Source organism: Pseudophryne corroboree, chromosome 6 (genome assembly GCF_028390025.1).
Source record: "Pseudophryne corroboree isolate aPseCor3 chromosome 6, aPseCor3.hap2, whole genome shotgun sequence".
In the NCBI taxonomy this organism is placed as follows: domain Eukaryota; kingdom Metazoa; phylum Chordata; class Amphibia; order Anura; family Myobatrachidae; genus Pseudophryne; species Pseudophryne corroboree.
Genome location: NC_086449.1, coordinates 360,747,643 through 360,768,496, shown reverse-complemented (window position 1 = coordinate 360,768,496; position 20,854 = coordinate 360,747,643). Strand labels below are relative to the sequence as shown.

General features: G+C 46.7%; 1 protein-coding gene across 1 annotated transcript in view; it reads left to right on the top strand.

Moving 5' to 3' along the window:
• The window catches only part of LOC134932324 (uncharacterized), a 176,556-nt gene extending 157,284 nt beyond the window's left edge, over positions 1-19,272 (top strand). The window contains exon 16 of the mRNA XM_063926646.1: positions 16,719-19,272. Within this exon, the coding sequence (XP_063782716.1) occupies positions 16,719-17,981 (1,263 nt within the window). The 3' untranslated portion in view covers positions 17,982-19,272. The remainder of the gene's footprint in view (positions 1-16,718) is intronic.
• Positions 19,273-20,854: the final 1,582 nt, after the last annotated feature.

Sequence of the window (20,854 nt, the reverse complement as noted above, 5' to 3'; positions counted from 1 at the left end):
GACAGGGAAGGTGGGCCCCTATCAGCTCTGGGCCCCATAGCAGCTGCACTGCCTGCACCTATGGTAGCTATGCCCTTGACTCTAGAACAAAGTGTAATTCAAATATTCTACTCCTACATTCCATTAATATTTATGCAGATTAATTCAGTTTTATGCAGTTTTGACTCCATCCAGTAAGTTGTTATTGGCTGAGAATAAGTGATGGTTTTGTGTACATGTGCATGCATAGTACCAGGACGAGTCTACAAGCTTTTGTCTGTATGGGCTTGTTATGGATGTAATAAGTTTATCTGCCTGAAATATAAAATAAGATTTTACTTACCGATAAATCTATTTCTCGTAGTCCGTAGTGGATGCTGGGGACTCCGTCAGGACCATGGGGATTAGCGGCTCCGCAGGAGACAGGGCACAAAACTAAAGCTTTAGGATCAGGTGGTGTGTACTGGCTCCTCCCCCTATGACCCTCCCCCAAGCCTCAGTTAGGATACTGTGCCCGGACGAGCGTACACAATAAGGAAGGATATTGAATCCCGGGTAAGACTCATACCAGCCACACCAATCACACCGTATAACTTGTGATCTGAACCCAGTTAACAGTATGACAAACGTAGGAGCCTCTGAACAGACGGCTCACAACAATAACAACCCGATTTTTTTGTAACAACAACTATGTACAAGTATTGCAGACAATCCGCACTTGGGATGGGCGCCCAGCATCCACTACGGACTACGAGAAATAGATTTATCGGTAAGTAAAATCTTATTTTCTCTGACGTCCTAAGTGGATGTTGGGGACTCCGTCAGGACCATGGGGATTATACCAAAGCTCCCAAACGGGCGGGAGAGTGCGGATGACTCTGCAGCACCGAGTGAGAGAACTCCAGGTCCTCCTCAGCCAGGGTGTGCCCCTGACCAAGTAGCAGCTCGGCAAAGTTGTAAAGCCGAGACCCCTCGGGCAGTCGCCCAAGATGAGCCCCCCTTCCTTGTGGAATGGGCATTTATATATTTTGGCTGTGGCAGTCCTGCCACAGAATGTGCAAGCTGAATTGTACTACACATTCAACTAGCAATCGTCTGCTTAGAAGCAAGAGCACCCAGTTTTTTGGGTGCATACAGGATAACAGCAAGTCAGTTTTCCTGACTCCAGCCGTCCTGGAAATCTATATTTTCAGGGCCCTGACAACATCTAGCAACTTGGAGTCCTCCAAGTCTCTAGTAGCCGCAGGTACCACAATAAGCTGGTTCAGATGAAACGCTGACACCAACTTAGGGAGAAACTGGGGACGAGTCCGCAGCTCTGCCCTGTCCGAATGGACAATCAGATATGGGCTTTTGTTGAGACAAAGCCGCCAATTCTGACACTCGCCTGGCCGAGGCCAGGGCCAACATCATGGTCACTTTCCATGTGAGATATTTCAAATCCACAGATTTGAGCGGTTTAAACCAACGTGATTTGAGGAATCCCAGGACTACGTTGAGATCCCACAGTGCCACTGGAGGCACAAAAAGGGGGTTGTATATGCAGTACTCCCTTGTCAAATTTCTGGACTTCAGGAACTGAAGCCAATTCTTTCTGGAAGAAAATCGACAGGGCCGAAATTTGAACCTTAATGGACCCCAATTTGAGGCCCATAGACACTCCTGTTTGCAGGAAATGCAGGAATCGACCGAGTTGAAATTTCTTCGTGGGGCCTTCCTGGCCTCACACCACGCAACATATTTTCGCCACATGTGGTGATAATGTTGTGCGGTCACCTCCTTCCTGGCTTTGACCAGGGTAGGAATGACCTCTTCCGGAATGCCTTTTTCCCTTAGGATCCGGCGTTCAACCGCCATGCCGTCAAACGCAGCCGCGGTAAGTCTTGGAACAGACATGGTACTTGCTGAAACAAGTCCCTTCTTATCGGCAGAGGCCCTGAGTCCTCTGTGAGCATCTCTTGAAGTTCCGGGTACCAAGTCCTTCTTGGCCCATCCGGAGCCACGAGTATAGTTCTTACTCCTCTACGTCTTATAATTCTCAGTACCTTTGGTATGAGAAGCAGAGGAGGGAACACATACACCGACTGGTACACCCCTGGTGTTACCAGAACGTCCACAGCTATTGCCTGAGGGTCTCTTGACCTGGCGCAATACCTGTCCAGTTTTTTGTTCAGGCGGGACGCCATCATGTCCACCTTTGGTCTTTCCCAACGGTGCACAATCATGTGGAAAAAACTTCTCGATGAAGTCCCCACTCTCCCGGGTGGAGGTCGTGCTGAGGAAGTCTGCTTCCCAGTTGTCCACTCCCGGAATGAAAACTGCTGACAGTGCTATCACATGATTTTCCGCCCAGCGAAGAATCCTTGCAGTTTCTGCCATTGTCCTCCTGCTTCTTGTGCCGCCCTGTCTGTTTACGTGGGCGACTGCCGTGATGTTGTCCCACTGGATCAATACCGGCTGACCTTGAAGCAGAGGTCTTGCTAAGCTTAGAGCATTGTAAATTGCTCTTAGCTCCAGTATATTTATGCGGAGAGAAGTCCCCAGACTTGATCACACTCCCTGGAAATTTTTTCCCTGTGTGACTGCTCCCCAGCCTTTCAAGCTGGAATCCGTGGTCACCAGGACCCAGTCCTGAATGCATAACTGTGGCCCTTTAGTAGATGAGCACTCTGCAGCCACCACAGAAGAGACACCCTTGTCCTTGGAGACAGGGTTATCCGCTGATGCATCTGAAGATGCGATCCGGACCATTTGTCCAGCAGATCCCACTGAAAAGTTCTTGCGTGAAATCTGCCGAATGGAATCGCTTCGTAAGAAGCCACCATTTTTCCCAGGACCCTTGTGCAATGATGCACTGACACTTTTTCTGGTTTTTGGAGGTTCCTGACTAGCTCGGATAACTCCCTGGCTTTCTCCTCCGGGAGAAACACCTTTTTCTGGACTGTGTCCAGAATCATCCCTAGGGACAGCAGACGTGTCGTCGGAGACAGCTGCGATTTTGGAATATTTAGAATCCACTCGTGCTGTCGTAGAACTACTTGAGATAGTGCTACTCCGACCTCCAACTGTTCTCTGGACCTTGCCCTTATCAGGAGATCGTCCAAGTAAGGGATAATTAAGACGCCTTTTCTTTGAAGAAGAATCATCATTTCGGCCATTACCTTGGTAAAGACTAGAGATGAGCGCCTGAAATTTTTCGGGTTTTGTGTTTTGGTTTTGGGTTCGGTTCCGCGGCCGTGTTTTGGGTTCGAACGCGTTTTGGCAAAACCTCACCGAATTTTTTTTGTCGGATTCGGGTGTGTTTTGGATTCGGGTGTTTTTTTCAAAAAACACTAAAAAACAGCTTAAATCATAGAATTTGGGGGTCATTTTGATCCCAAAGTATTATTAACCTCAAAAACCATAATTTACACTCATTTTCAGTCTATTCTGAATACCTCACACCTCACAATATTATTTTTAGTCCTAAAATTTGCACCGAGGTCGCTGTGTGAGTAAGATAAGCGACCCTAGTGGCCGACACAAACACCGGGCCCATCTAGGAGTGGCACTGCAGTGTCACGCAGGATGTCCCTTCCAAAAAACCCTCCCCAAACAGCACATGACGCAAAGAAAAAAAGAGGCGCAATGAGGTAGCTGTGTGAGTAAGATTAGCGACCCTAGTGGCCGACACAAACACCGGGCCCATCTAGGAGTGGCACTGCAGTGTCACGCAGGATGGCCCTTCCAAAAAACCCTCCCCAAACAGCACATGACGCAAAGAAAAAAAGAGGCGCAATGAGGTAGCTGTGTGAGTAAGATTAGCGACCCTAGTGGCCGACACAAACACCGGGCCCATCTAGGAGTGGCACTGCAGTGTCACGCAGGATGTCCCTTCCAAAAAACCCTCCCCAAACAGCACATGACGCAAAGAAAAAAAGAGGCGCAATGAGGTAGCTGTGTGAGTAAGATTAGCGACCCTAGTGGCCGACACAAACACCGGGCCCATCTAGGAGTGGCACTGCAGTGTCACGCAGGATGTCCCTTCCAAAAAACCCTCCCCAAACAGCACATGACGCAAAGAAAAAAAGAGGCGCAATGAGGTAGCTGACTGTGTGAGTAAGATTAGCGACCCTAGTGGCCGACACAAACACCGGGCCCATCTAGGAGTGGCACTGCAGTGTCACGCAGGATGTCCCTTCCAAAAAACCCTCCCCAATCAGCACATGATGCAAAGAAAAAGAAAAGAAAAAAGAGGTGCAAGATGGAATTGTCCTTGGGCCCTCCCACCCACCCTTATGTTGTATAAACAAAACAGGACATGCACACTTTAACCAACCCATCATTTCAGTGACAGGGTCTGCCACACGACTGTGACTGATATGACGGGTTGGTTTGGACCCCCCCCAAAAAAGAAGCAATTAATCTCTCCTTGCACAAACTGGCTCTACAGAGGCAAGATGTCCACCTCATCTTCACCCTCCGATATATCACCGTGTACATCCCCCTCCTCACAGATTATCAATTCGTCCCCACTGGAATCCACCATCTCAGCTCCCTGTGTACTTTGTGGAGGCAATTGCTGCTGGTCAATGTCTCCGCGGAGGAATTGATTATAATTCATTTTAATGAACATCATCTTCTCCACATTTTCTGGATGTAACCTCGTACGCCGATTGCTGACAAGGTGAGCGGCGGCACTAAACACTCTTTCGGAGTACACACTTGTGGGAGGGCAACTTAGGTAGAATAAAGCCAGTTTGTGCAAGGGCCTCCAAATTGCCTCTTTTTCCTGCCAGTATAAGTACGGACTGTGTGACGTGCCTACTTGGATGCGGTCACTCATATAATCCTCCACCATTCTATCAATGTTGAGAGAATCATATGCAGTGACAGTAGACGACATGTCCGTAATCGTTGTCAGGTCCTTCAGTCCGGACCAGATGTCAGCATCAGCAGTCGCTCCAGACTGCCCTGCATCACCGCCAGCGGGTGGGCTCGGAATTCTGAGCCTTTTCCTCGCACCCCCAGTTGCGGGAGAATGTGAAGGAGGAGATGTTGACAGGTCGCGTTCCGCTTGACTTGACAATTTTGTCACCAGCAGGTCTTTCAACCCCAGCAGACCTGTGTCTGCCGGAAAGAGAGATCCAAGGTAGGCTTTAAATCTAGGATCGAGCACGGTGGCCAAAATGTAGTGCTCTGATTTCAACAGATTGACCACCCGTGAATCCTTGTTAAGCGAATTAAGGGCTGCATCCACAAGTCCCACATGCCTAGCGGAATCGCTCCCTTTTAGCTCCTTCTTCAATGCCTCCAGCTTCTTCTGCAAAAGCCTGATGAGGGGAATGACCTGACTCAGGCTGGCAGTGTCTGAACTGACTTCACGTGTGGCAAGTTCAAAGGGCATCAGAACCTTGCACAACGTTGAAATCATTCTCCACTGCACTTGAGACAGGTGCATTCCACCTACTATATCGTGCTCAATTGTATAGGCTTGAATGGCCTTTTGCTGCTCCTCCAACCTCTGAAGCATATAGAGGGTTGAATTCCACCTCGTTACCACTTCTTGCTTCAGATGATGGCAGGGCAGGTTCAGTAGTTTTTGGTGGTGCTCCAGTCTTCTGTACGTGGTGCCTGTACGCCGAAAGTGTCCCGCAATTTTTCTGGCCACCGACAGCATCTCTTGCACGCCCCTGTCGTTTTTTAAAAAATTCTGCACCACCAAATTCAAGGTATGTGCAAAACATGGGACGTGCTGGAATTTGCCCATATTTAATGCACACACAATATTGCTGGCGTTGTCCGATGCCACAAATCCACAGGAGAGTCCAATTGGGGTAAGCCATTCCGCGATGATCTTCCTCAGTTGCCGTAAGAGGTTTTCAGCTGTGTGCGTATTCTGGAAAGCGGTGATACAAAGCGTAGCCTGCCTAGGAAAGAGTTGGCGTTTGCGAGATGCTGCTACTGGTGCCGCCGCTGCTGTTCTTGCGGCGGGAGTCCATACATCTACCCAGTGGGCTGTCACAGTCATATAGTCCTGACCCTGCCCTGCTCCACTTGTCCACATGTCCGTGGTTAAGTGGACATTGGGTACAACTGCATTTTTTAGGACACTGGTGAGTCTTTTTCTGACGTCCGTGTACATTCTCGGTATCGCCTGCCTAGAGAAGTGGAACCTAGATGGTATTTGGTAACGGGGGCACACTGCCTCAATAAATTGTCTAGTTCCCTGTGAACTAACGGCGGATACCGGACGCACGTCTAACACCAACATAGTTGTCAAGGACTCAGTTATCCGCTTTGCAGTAGGATGACTGCTGTGATATTTCATCTTCCTCGCAAAGGACTGTTGAACAGTCAATTGCTTACTGGAAGTAGTACAAGTGGGCTTACGACTTCCCCTCTGGGATGACCATCGACTCCCAGCGGCAACAACAGCAGCGCCAGCAGCAGTAGGCGTTACACGCAAGGATGCATCGGAGGAATCCCAGGCAGGAGAGGACTCGTCAGAATTGCCAGTGACATGGCCTGCAGGACTATTGGCATTCCTGGGGAAGGAGGAAATTGACACTGAGGGAGTTGGTGGGGTGGTTTGCGTGAGCTTGGTTACAAGAGGAAGGGATTTACTGGTCAGTGGACTGCTTCCGCTGTCACCCAAAGTTTTTGAACTTGTCACTGACTTATTATGAATGCGCTGCAGGTGACGTATAAGGGAGGATGTTCCGAGGTGGTTAACGTCCTTACCCCTACTTATTACAGCTTGACAAAGGGAACACACGGCTTGACACCTGTTGTCCGCATTTCTGGTGAAATACCTCCACACCGAAGAGCTGATTTTTTTGGTATTTTCACCTGGCATGTCAACGGCCATATTCCTCCCACGGACAACAGGTGTCTCCCCGGGTGCCTGACTTAAACAAACCACCTCACCATCAGAATCCTCCTGGTCAATTTCCTCCCCAGCGCCAGCAACACCCATATCCTCCTCATCCTGGTGTACTTCAACACTGACATCTTCAATCTGACTATCAGGAACTGGACTGCGGGTGCTCCTTCCAGCACTTGCAGGGGGCGTGCAAATGGTGGAAGGCGCATGCTCTTCACGTCCAGTGTTGGGAAGGTCAGGCATCGCAACCGACACAATTGGACTCTCCTTGTGGATTTGGGATTTCAAAGAACGCACAGTTCTTTGCGGTGCTTTTGCCAGCTTGAGTCTTTTCAGTTTTCTAGCGAGAGGCTGAGTGCTTCCATCCTCATGTGAAGCTGAACCACTAGCCATGAACATAGGCCAGGGCCTCAGCCGTTCCTTGCCACTCCGTGTGGTAAATGGCATATTGGCAAGTTTACGCTTCTCCTCCGACAATTTTATTTTAGGTTTTGGAGTCCTTTTTTTACTGATATTTGGTGTTTTGGTTTTGACATGCTCTGTACTATGCCATTGGGCATCGGCCTTGGCAGACGACGTTGCTGGCATTTCATCGTCTCGGCCATGACTAGTGGCAGCAGCTTCAGCACGAGGTGGAAGTGGATCTTGATCTTTCCCTAATTTTGGAACCTCAACATTTTTGTTCTCCATATTTTAATAGGCACAACTAAAAGGCACCTCAGGTAAACAATGGAGATGGATGGATTGGATACTAGTATACAATTATGGACGGGCTGCCGAGTGCCGACACAGAGGTAGCCACAGCCGTGAACTACCGCACTGTACTGTGTCTGCTGCTAATATATAGACTGGTTGATAAAGAGATAGTATACTCGTAACTAGTATGTATGTATAAAGAAAGAAAAAAAAACCACGGTTAGGTGGTATATACAATTATGGACGGGCTGCCGAGTGCCGACACAGAGGTAGCCACAGCCGTGAACTACCGCACTGTACTGTGTCTGCTGCTAATATATAGACTGGTTGATAAAGAGATAGTATACTCGTAACTAGTATGTATGTATAAAGAAAGAAAAAAAAACCACGGTTAGGTGGTATATACAATTATGGACGGGCTGCCGAGTGCCGACACAGAGGTAGCCACAGCCGTGAACTACCGCACTGTACTGTGTCTGCTGCTAATATATAGACTGGTTGATAAAGAGATAGTATACTCGTAACTAGTATGTATGTATAAAGAAAGAAAAAAAAACCACGGTTAGGTGGTATATACAATTATGGACGGGCTGCCGAGTGCCGACACAGAGGTAGCCACAGCCGTGAACTACCGCACTGTACTGTGTCTGCTGCTAATATATAGACTGGTTGATAAAGAGATAGTATACTCGTAACTAGTATGTATGTATAAAGAAAGAAAAAAAAACCACGGTTAGGTGGTATATACAATTATGGACGGGCTGCCGAGTGCCAACACAGAGGTAGCCACAGCCGTGAACTACCGCACTGTACTGTGTCTGCTGCTAATATATAGACTGGTTGATAAAGAGATAGTATACTCGTAACTAGTATGTATGTATAAAGAAAGAAAAAAAAACCACGGTTAGGTGGTATATACAATTATGGACGGGCTGCCGAGTGCCGACACAGAGGTAGCCACAGCCGTGAACTACCGCACTGTACTGTGTCTGCTGCTAATATATAGACTGGTTGATAAAGAGATAGTATACTCGTAACTAGTATGTATGTATAAAGAAAGAAAAAAAAACCACGGTTAGGTGGTATATACAATTATGGACGGGCTGCCGAGTGCCGACACAGAGGTAGCCACAGCCGTGAACTACCGCACTGTACTGTGTCTGCTGCTAATATAGACTGGTTGATAAAGAGATAGTATACTACTAATATAATATATACTGGTGGTCAGGTCACTGGTCACTAGTCACACTGGCAGTGGCACTCCTGCAGCAAAAGTGTGCACTGTTTTAATATAATATTATGTACTCCTGGCTCCTGCTATAACCTATAACTGGCACTGCAGTAGTGCTCCCCAGTCTCCCCCACAATTATAAGCTGTGTGAGCTGAGCAGTCAGACAGATATATAATATATATAGATGATGCAGCACACTGGCCTGAGCCTGAGCAGTGCACACAGATATGGTATGTGACTGACTGAGTCACTGTGTGTATCGCTTTTTTCAGGCAGAGAACGGATATATTAAATAAACTGCACTGTGTGTCTGGTGGTCACTCACTATATAATATATTATGTACTCCTGGCTCCTGCTATAACCTATAACTGGCACTGCAGTAGTGCTCCCCAGTCTCCCCCACAATTATAAGCTGTGTGAGCTGAGCAGTCAGACAGATAATCAGATATATATAATATTATATATAGATAATAGATGATGCAGCACACTGGCCTGAGCCTGAGCAGTGCACACAGATATGGTATGTGACTGAGTCACTGTGTGCTGTGTATCGCTTTTTTCAGGCAGAGAACGGATTATAAATAAAACTGGTGGTCACTATCAGCAAAACTCTGCACTGTACTGAGTACTCCTAATGCTCCCCAAAATTAGTAAATCAAGTGTCTCTCTAATCTATTCTAAACGGAGAGGACGCCAGCCACGTCCTCTCCCTATCAATCTCAATGCACGTGTGAAAATGGCGGCGACGCGCGGCTCCTTATATAGAATCCGAGTCTCGCGATAGAATCCGAGCCTCGCGAGAATCCGACAGCGTCATGATGACGTTCGGGCGCGCTCGGGTTAACCGAGCAAGGCGGGAAGATCCGAGTCGCTCGGACCCGTGAAAAAAAACATGAAGTTCGTGCGGGTTCGGATTCAGAGAAACCGAAACCGCTCATCTCTAGTAAAGACCCGGGGTGCCGTGGACAATCCAAACGGCAGCGTCTGAAACTGATAGTGACAGTTTTGTACCACGAACCTGAGGTACCCTTTGTGAGAAGGGCAAATTTGGACATGGAGGTAAGCATCCTTGATGTCCAGGGACACCATATAGTCCCCTTCTTCCTGGTTCGCTATCACTGCTCTGAGTGACTCCATTTAGAATAGGTCTCACCGAGCCGTCTGGCTTCAGTACCACAATATAGTGTGGAATAATACCCCTTTACTTGTTGTAGGAGGGGTACTTTGATTATCACCTGCTGGGAATACAGCTTGTGAATTGTTTCCAATACTGCCTCCCTGTCGGAGGTAGACGTTGGTAAAACAAACTTCAGGAACTTGCGAGGGGGAGACGTCTCGAATTTCCAATCTGTACCCCTGGGATACTACTTGTAGGATCCAGGGGTCCACTTGCGAGTGAGCCCACTGCGTGCTGAAACTCTTGAGACGACCCCCCACCGCACCTGTTTGTACGGCCCCAGCGTCATGCTGAGGACTTGGCAGAAGCGGTGGAAGGCTTCTGTTCCTGGGAATGGGCTGCCTGCTGCAGTCTTCTTCCCTTACCTCTATCCCTGGGCAGATATTATGGGGACGAAAGGACTGAGGCTGAAAAGACTGTCTTTTTCTGCTGAGATGTGACTTGGGGTAAAAAAGGTGGATTTTCTAGCTGTTGCCGTGGCCACCAGGTCCGATGGACCGACCCCAAATAACTCCTCCCCTTTATACGGCAATACTTCCATGTGCCGTTTGGAATCTGCATCACCTGACCACTGTCGTGTCCATAAACATCGTCTGGCAGATATGGACATCGCACTTACTCTTGATGCCAGAGTTTCGCATATATAGAAATGCATCTTTTAAATGCTCTATAGTCAATAAAATACTGTCCCTGTCAAGGGTATCAATATTTCCAGTCAGGGAATCCGACCAAGCCACCCCAGCGCTGCCCATCCAGGCTGAGGCGATCGCTGGTCGCAGTATAACACCAGTATGTGTGTATATACTTTTTAGGATATTTTCCAACCTCCTATCAGTTGGCTCCTTGAGGGCGTCCGTATCTGGAGACGGTAACGCCACTTGTTTTTATAAGCGTGTGAGCGCCTTATCCACCCTAAGGTGTGTTTCCCAACGCGCCATAACTTCTGGCGGGAAAGGGTATACCGCCAATAATTTTCTATCGGGGGAAACCCACGCATCATCACACACTTCATTTAATTTATCTGATTCAGGAAAAACCACATGTAGTTTTTTCACACTCCACATAATACCCTTTTTTGTGGTACTTGTAGTATCAGAAATATGTAACATCTCCTTCATTGCCCTTAACAAGTAACGTGTGGCCCTAAAGGAAAATACGTTTGTTTCTTCACCGTCGACACTGGAGTCAGTGTCCGTGTCTGTGTCTGTGTCGACCGACTGAGGTAAAAAGGACGTTTTAACGCCCCTGACGGTGTTTTAGACGCCTGGACAGGTACTAATTGGTTTGCCGGCCGTCTCATGTCGTCAACCGACCTTGCAGCGTGTTGACATTATCACGTAATTCCTTAAATAAGCCATCCATTCCGGTGTCGACTCCCTAGAGAGTGACATCACCATTACCGGCAATTGCTCCGCCTCCTCACCAACATCGTCCTCATACATGTCGACACACAAGTACCGACACACAGCACACACACAGGGAATGCTCTGATAGAGGACAGGACCCCACTAGCCCTTTGGGGAGACAGAGAGAGAGTTTGCCAGCACACACCAAAAACGCTATATTATACAGGGACAACCTTTATATAAGTGTTTTTCCCTTATAGCATTTTAATATATATATACATATCGCCAAATAAGTGCCCCCCCTCTCTGTTTTAACCCTGTTTCTGTAGTGCAGTGCAGGGGAGAGCCTGGGAGCCTTCCCACCAGCATTTCTGTGAGGGAAAATGGCGCTGTGTGCTGAGAATAGGCCCCGCCCCCTTTTCGGCGGGCTTCTTCTCCCGTTTTTCTGAGACCTGGCAGGGGTTAAATACATCCATATAGCCTCCAGGGGCTATATGTGATGTATTTTTAGCCAGAATAAGGTATTATACATTGCTGCCCAGGGCGCCCCCAGCAACGCCCTGCACCCTCCGTGACCGTTGGTGTGAAGTGTGTGACAACAATGGCGCACAGCTGCAGTGCTGTGCGCTACCTTCATGAAGACTGAAAAGCCTTCTGCCGCCGGTTTCTGGACCTTCAATCTTCAGCATCTGCAAGGGGGGTCGGCGGCGCGGCTCCGGGACGAACCCCAGGGTGAGACCTGTGTTCCGACTCCCTCTGGAGCTAATGGTGTCCAGTAGCCTAAGAAGCCAATCCATCCTGCACGCAGGTGAGTTGAACTTCTCTCCCCTAAGTCCCTCGATGCAGTGAGCCTGTTGCCAGCAGGACTCACTGAAAATAAGAAACCTAAAAACTTTTTCTAAGCAGCTCCTTAAGAGAGCCACCTAGATTGCACTCTGCTCGGACGGGCACAAAAACCTAACTGAGGCTTGGAGGAGGGTCATAGGGGGAGGAGCCAGTACACACCACCTGATCCTAAAGCTTTAGTTTTGTGCCCTGTCTCCTGCGGAGCCGCTAATCCCCATGGTCCTGACGGAGTCCCCAGCATCCACTTAGGACGTCAGAGAAAATTGGTTCTAAATCTGAGATTTCAAATTGCCTTATATAAAATTACTGCAGATATTTGCTAAACAGACATAAAAGGGACTCTTAAGGGGGGTACTCACGAAGCGATCGCTGCTTAAAATCTAAGCAATCTGACTAGATTGCTTAGATTTTAAGCATGATTGCTCCGTGTGTACCCCCCACAGCGATAGCGATGCGCAGACCCGCTAGGCCAATCTAGCACGTCGCTCATTGCGCCCCTCCCCCCCCCCCCCCCCCGTCTCCCTCCGCACGCTCAGCACACATCGCGCTGTGCTGAACAGTGGGAGAGATGTGTGCTGAGCGGTTCGCTCAGCACACATCTCTCCCACATCGGCCAGTCTATATGGGCCTTTAGACATGTAGAGTTTTAGAGAGATAAAGTGGATGGAGATAAAGTACCAACCAGCCAGCTCCTGTCATTTTTAAAACACAGCCTGTGACACTGCAGTGAGGAGCTGATTGGCTGGTACTTTGGGATCTATTTACTAAGCCGTGGAGAGAGATAAGTGGATGGAGATAAAGGGGGTCATTCCGAGTTGATCACTAGCTGCAGTTGTTCGCTGTGTAGCGATCAGTTAAAAAAAACGGCTAACCTGCGCATGTGTATGCACTGCAATGTGTATGCACGTTGTACGGGTACGACGTGCTTTGTGTTTTTGCACTGGCTCCAGCAACTATTCCAAACGCACAGTCGAACGCAAGAAGATTGACAGGAAGTGGGAGTTTCTGGGTGGCAACTGACCGTTTTCTGGGAGTGTTTGGAAAAACACAGGCATGGCCGGGCGTATGCAGGGTGGGTATCTGACGTCATTACCGTGTCACTCGTTGCAGCAATCATCGCACACGATAAGTAACTACAGGGCTGGTCTTGATTTGCCCAAAATGTTTTTGCAGCCGCTCTGCTGCACAGGCGTTCGCACTTCTGCAAAGCAAAAATACACTCCCCCATGGGCGGCGACTATGCGTTTGCCTGGCTGCTAAAAGTAGCTAGTGAGCGATCAACTCGGAATGACCTCCAAAGTACTAACAAACTAGCTCCTGTCATTTTTAAAACACAGCCTGTGACATTGCAATTAGCTCTCTCCAGGGCTTAGTAGAGAGATCCCTTTATCGTTCTCCACTTTATCTCTCTCCAGGGCTTAGTACATAGGGGGTCATTCCGAGTTGTTCGCTCGCAAGCTGCTTTTAGCAGCTTTGCACACGCTAAGCCGCCGCCTACTGGGAGTGAATCTTAGCTTATCAAAATTGCGAACGAAAGATTCGCAATATTGCGAAAATACTTCTCTGTGCAGTTTCTGAGTAGCTCGAGACTTACTCTGCCAGTGCGATCAGTTCAGTGCTTGTCTTTCCTGGTTTGACGTCACAAACACACCCAGCGTTATCCCAGACACTCCTCCGTTTCTCCAGCCACTCCCGCGTTTTTCCCAGAAACGGTTGCGTTTTTTCACACACTCCCATAAAACGGCCAGTTTCCGCCCAGAAACACCCACTTCCTGTCAATCACATTACGATCACCAGAACGAAGAAAAAATCTCGTAATGCCGTGAGTAAAAAACCTAACTGCATAGCAAATTTACTTGGCGCAGTCGCACTGCGGACATTGCGCATGCGCATTAGCGACTAATCGCTCCGTTGCGACAAAAAAATAACAAGCGAACAACTCGGAATGACCCCCATAGACCCCAATGTAGCTTAAGCCTTAGATTTGCATCAATGCTTCAATATGATCTGTCTAGCACATATAAAGGTACAGACCTACCCCATGCTCTTAGAAGATAGTTTTACAAACTAAAGGGCCCTACACACTGGCCAACATGACTGCACGATATGAACGATCTCGTTCATTAATGAACAAGATAACGTTCATATCGTGCAGTGTGGAGGCTCCAGTGATGAGTGATGCGCGGCCCCGCGCTCGTTCATCGCTGGTCCCCTGTCGCTGTACATGCAGGCCAATATGGACGATCTCGTCCATATTTGACTGCACTTCAGTGCAGCCGGGTGATGGGGGGAGTGAAGAAACTTCACTCCCCCCATCACTGCCCCCCTGCCGCCGGGTCACCCGTCGGCCGTATCCGCCGTTGGGCAGCTCGGCGGCGGATCGGCCAGTGTGTAGGGCCTATAAAAGTGTACATAATTTTCCAGTAAGGCCCCCAAAAATCAAGAGACTAAAGTGCAAAAATAAATCAAAGTCTCACTGTTCTAACCACTTACGAACCTCTTGTTTCAATAAATGAAACACTACTGTTTAATTATTGCCTGATTTATGGATTACATTAATCATGATAGTGAATAGACTACATGACCATATTTATTACACATGGCACTTCCCTATTATTGAAGTTTTTTTTAAATTGAGAAACGTGTACCTCTTCACAAAAGTGCAACTTTGCATTCCTTTAAAGGTATAGAATGGGACCAAATACCCATCAGCTCAGTGCAGAAATTATGGGAAAAATGTGTTTTGTAGACAACACCCCCAAACTGTATCTCATTACCACTAGATCTCACTTTAATAATCTCAGCAGCCAAACTATATTCTAACCAGTGTTACAGCCTTGTCATCCGAAGGGACGCTAGCCGTGGGGAACAGCGTTGCCGACTCCTCGCCCCCCCATTTCTTTCTCTCTCTGCCTCTCCCTATCCTGCCCTTTTCCCGTCCTCTCTCTCTCTCTCTCTCTCTCTCTCTCTCTCTCTCTCTCTCTCTTACCCATGTTTCAGACAGATGATGTGGTTTAAGCAATAAAGCAATCTGAATTCCTCCTAAACTAGCATGGTAAATCTAATACCTGTTTATCAGGGAATAGTCAGGAGAGAGAATCAGCTAATCGCTTCACCGGGAGGAAACAGACCATTTCCGTAAGTCAAGGGCCAAACAGCAGTAAAGCTATTTGATGGATCACAAATGAATGGTTTGTCTTTGCATCAGGGATAATTATGTGATAAATAAAACCCCTCCCAATCACTACACGACACACTATTGTAAAGAGTTATTGAATTAGGCAGAACACTAAAATCAACACCTGAAGTATGGCACCCATGTCGTTGTTTCCTAAGGTAGTTTGTACTGTAGGTAACCTGTGTGCAGGTGTTAGCCTTCCAGTCCTGGTATTTAATGCCTGATTCTTGTTTGTAAGTAAAGCTAATTATCTAGTAACTGGGCAAAACCATGTTGCACTGCTGGTGGGGCAGATGTAACATGTGCAGAGAGATTTACATTTGGGTGGGTTGTGTTCAAACTGAGATCTCCTGTAAATTGCAGAATAAAAATAGTGTAAACTGCAGTGTAAAAATAAATCTAACATGTGTGGCCTACATGCAAAAGTAGCCAGTAATTACCATGAGCAGAAAAAATATAACCCACCCAAATTTAAATATATCTGCCCCACCTGCAGTGCAACATGGGTTTTCCCAGTTTCTTGATAATTTACTTTACTTACAAACATGAATCAGGCCTTAGTACTCACCCAGTTATAACTTATATATACAGTTTTTCCCAGTTGTTATTATCAAACAGTATTTTTTAATCTGTAATTACCCCATATAATGATGTCTTGATAGTATGTGGGACATAATGAAATAATCATAATAAATAAGTCAAATAGATTAAATTATGGATAGGAAAAGAAAAGCTTAAATTGACCAGCGCTCTAGTTATTTCAGCTATTTACAACAACTTGTAGAGCCAGACCACATGTGATTATGGGTCTTATTCAGTATTGGCGATCACACACTGAACTATTTTTGGCCAGTGTGCATGCGTAGGAGCCATACTGCACGTGCGCACACTGTGAGATGCGATCACATCTCCCTTATGCAAACGCTTCTACCTGATTGACAGGCAGGGGTGTTCGCAGGGTGGCGACGCTGCGTTGCAGGGGTGGTAATTCAGCATTGCGGTGGAGTGCTGTCGGAACGGTGGACGGGTTTAAGGCGGCCACGTGACATTATACGCAGCCACTGCGACCTTATAACCGTGGCAGAGGCTGCAGAGGCAGCGGGCATCCACAATTCAGCAATGCGATCGCGATTCAATTGCGATCGCATAGCTGCCAGGAATTTGCATGCTGGGAGGCCTTGCCTTGTGCTGGGCAGCCCCCAGCATGCGATCGCAAGTAGTTGTTCTAGCAAAACTGCACCTGAAGCTGCATAAGGTCCAATATTGCGAATATTATCAAGCTTGAGGTGATTGAGCTTACAGGTATATCTGTGTTGTGCATCAACAGGTATATCTGTGTTGTGAATAATTATGTGTGTGCAAGATGTAATAGCTTCTTGTGTGTTTTCTTTTTGACAGTTGTTGTACCTGCCTCATTACTTTCCATCCAGAACATACTCAACTACAAATTCTGATCAACATTTTACTCCTGAATTGCAATCTTACTCAACGAGTCCCCCCCATGCTTTGTCACTAGGTGTGGTTATTTTAGACCTGGAGTGGCTATTACAAGATATATTTGCCAGATTTGGTAACTTTGCACTGAGCCCAGCATCTGGAACAAATCAACAACAGTGGAGTTTCGAGGAGGTTGTTGCAGCCCTGAACTTGACAGATGGTGAAGGGGATGCTGAAACTGCTCTGGAATTGCTGGAGGCATTTGAACTTCTTTTAAAGACACCGGAAGGGGAATTTGTGGTGCCTGGCTGGCTGAAACGAGGAGGCCCTGAAAGGCATGGGTGTTGGAAAAATGTACGAGGAGTGGTATATCGTTGGAAAGATGGTAGCAGGGGAATTTTCAGCCATTTCTTTGTGGGGCGACTTCAAATACAGCTTATGCGCATATTTGGATCACAAAGGTGCCAACTTTGGAAGGAGGGAGCGCTATTGGTCACAAATGCTCAGTTGAGAGTTGATGTTTCAGAAGACAAGCGATCTTTATACTTGACTGGGAATTGGAGAGTCAAATACAAAGAGGAAGACTGTTACAATTTGTTGGAGAAGGTAGGAAAAGAAGTTGAAATGCTTCTACGGAATGAGCTGGAACAGCAGTATGAGAAGCTACATCTTTGTCCTACGGAGCTGTCCAATATAACAGTGGCTTCACGGATAGATACTGTAGTAGGTTGCATATTGAAGGAAGCTCAAATACCACTGTCAGCCGCCATAACTGAGGAGCTCTGTGGATTTAGTTTTGAGCAAATCCTGGAAGCTGAAAAAAATAATTCCTCCCTTTGTGGTAGAGTGGGGAATATACAGCCGTGGGAGGTATTGTTTCCCCAGCATGATACAAGAATGCTATTCAGGCTTGGAATCAATTGTACAACACGTTGGCTTGAAGGATCTACACTAATGAGGCTTTGCTGTCTGCTAGATACCCCTCACCCTCAGGGCCTAGATTGGAAAATGTTGGCAGAACTTCTCGGTAATGCAACCAACAGCGTTGTACTAGAAATTGAGGAAGAGGCAAGAAACAGAGGATTATCACCTACCAGCCTTGTATTAAACAGATTTCCTGTTACACTGGGGCAACTAAGGCAGTCTTTAAGTCAAATACAGAGAGAAGACTGCATGGCTGAGATTGATAAAATGATAACACAATTTTGCATGATATCGCGATGACTGCAGTGACTATATAGACAGTCACAATGTTGACACCAGAATGTCGAATTTTACCATGTAGACATACTTTAAATATCCACATTCTATATGCCTTTATAGTTATAATGCTGACAATACAAATGTTAGGGTTATGCTTGAAAATAAGTGTTGACATTGTGAGAAAGTCAACTGTATGTCATATTGCAAGTCGACATGGTACATTCCGACATAATGAGTGACATGTACTCCGTCAACATGTGTGACCCATCAACATAATGTATTAAACAGTATGAATGTTGATATTTTGAATGTAAACAAATCATACTGAACACAGTGGCCCTCATTCCGAGTTGTTCGCTCGCTAGCTACTTTTAGCAGCCGTGCAAACGCATAGTCGCCGCACATGGTGGAGTGTATTTACACTTTGCAAGTGTGCGATCGCATATGCAGCCGTGCGGTACAAAAATATTTTGTGCAAAACAAGACCAGCCCTGTAGTTACTTATCCTGTGCGATGATTCCAGCGTCTGAGGTCCCGGAAGTGACGTCAGATACCCGCCCTGCAAACGCCCGGACATGCCTGCGTTTTCCCTACCACTCCCAGTAAACGGTCAGTTGACGCCCATGAACGCCCTCTTCCTGTCCATCTCCTTGCTATCGGCTGTGCGAATGGAATCGTCGCTAGAAGCAGTGCACAACAACGCTGTTTGTACGACGCGCGTGCGCATGCACAGTTTTGCCGTTTTATTACCTGATCACTTCGCTGTGAAAATCGGCAGCGTGCAATCAACTCAGAATGACCCCCAGTGACTCTACAACAAATGTATCTAATAGGATTTGACCTGTGATCCTTGCTAGTGAATACCGGCTACAGAGTGCAACCCTCTGAATATCTTATGAGTACATTTTTATCAGAAAGAACAAAGAAATCAGATGCACAAATTAATATAAGAAAATTCTTTCTTAGCGTTCCCTACAATACCTTAGGATGTGCACCTCCACACTCAGAGAACACCACAGAATATAGAGACGTCCTCTATCCCAATCTTTTTATTTAAAGGAGACCCATTATATCTAGCGCACACTGCTCTCTACAGCTAAGGATGCAATGCTCAATCTTTTCTATTGTTGATGTGTACTGAAAGACAATCTAGCATACAGAGCACTATATGCAGAAACATGTTTTTACTTTTCATTCATTCTACTTATCATACTACAATCAATAACTTTGCTAATGGATGCTTATATATACGTTTTCATTGACTTCATGTTTTAAATTGTTTTGCTCAATGTGTATATTAAAATGTATAATTCTACCAGTCAAGAAATACAGCGATCATCTTAATTTCTATTTGTTCCATAAATTGTAAAGGGATTGTACACCCTCCTCTTTTTCTGGCAGCCGCAGCCTATCAATAGATTGCATTCTGAGCGCCACAGCCGGCAGACCAGGTGTGGTGTGAAACGTCGATACTTAGAAAGTCAGCAGGTTCTGAATGTCCACAGGTAGAATGCCGATATGGTTAAAATGTCGACATGTTCATAATGTCATTTAACATATTGACACCATAATGTCAACATACTGTTTTCTGTGCATATTTAAGCCTAAACCTAACCCTAAAAAAGACACACAAATGTACTGGTAACATTCTCATGTAGACATGTGAAATGTCTTCATTATGAACATCAACATTCGTGAATGTTCACATTTTTCTTTTCGACCTTATGTCCATGTCGACATTCTGACCGGAAACCGACACACCTCCATATTTTTTACATTGTTTCGTTCATACATTATATCCTTCCATTTACTCTGCATTGTTGTAATGTCTCTTAAGGTGCGTACACACGGTGAGATATTTGCTTTGCGATTTTGACTATATAGTCAAAATCGCAAGGAAAGTTAGTGCAGATCACAAGGTGAAAGTCACCTTGCGATCCCGATGTGATGCCGATGCGCGGTCCCGCGGGGTCGGTATCACAAGCCTAGATAATAAGAATTTACTTACCGATAATTCTATTTCTCATAGTCCGTAGTGGATGCTGGGAACTCCGAAAGGACCATGGGGGGGATAGCGGCTCCGCAGGAGACTGGGCACAAAAGTAAAAGCTTTAAGACTAGCTGGTGTGCACTGGCTCCTCCCCCTATGACCCTCCTCCAAGCCTCAGTTAGGATACTGTGCCCGGACGAGCGTACACAATAAGGAAGGATTTTGAATCCCGGGTAAGACTCATACCAGCCACACCAATCACACCGTACAACCTGTGATCTGAACCCAGTTAACAGCATGATAACAGAGGAGCCTCTGAAAAGATGGCTCACAACAATAATAACCCGATTTTTGTAACTATGTACAAGTATTGCAGACAATCCGCACTTGGGATGGGCGCCCAGCATCCACTACGGACTATGAGAAATAGAATTATCGGTAAGTAAATTCTTATTTTCTCTGACGTCCTAGTGGATGCTGGGAACTCCGAAAGGACCATGGGGATTATACCAAAGCTCCCAAACGGGCGGGAGAGTGCGGATGACTCTGCAGCACCAAATGAGAGAACTCCAGGTCCTCCTCAGCCAGGGTATCAATTTTGTAGAATTTTACAAACGTATTTGCTCCTGACCAAGTAGCTGCTCGGCAAAGTTGTAAAGCCGAGACCCCTCGGGCAGCCGCCCAAGATGAGCCCATCTTCCTTGTGGAGTGGGCATTTACAGATTTTTGGCTGTGGCAGGCCTGCCACAGAATGTGCAAGCTGAATTGTACTACAATTCCAACAAGCAATAGTCTGCTTAGAAGCAGAAGCACCCAGCTTGTTGGGTGCATACAGGATAAACAGCGAGTCAGATTTTCTGACTCCAGCCGTCCTGGAAACATATATTTTCAGGGCCCTGACAAC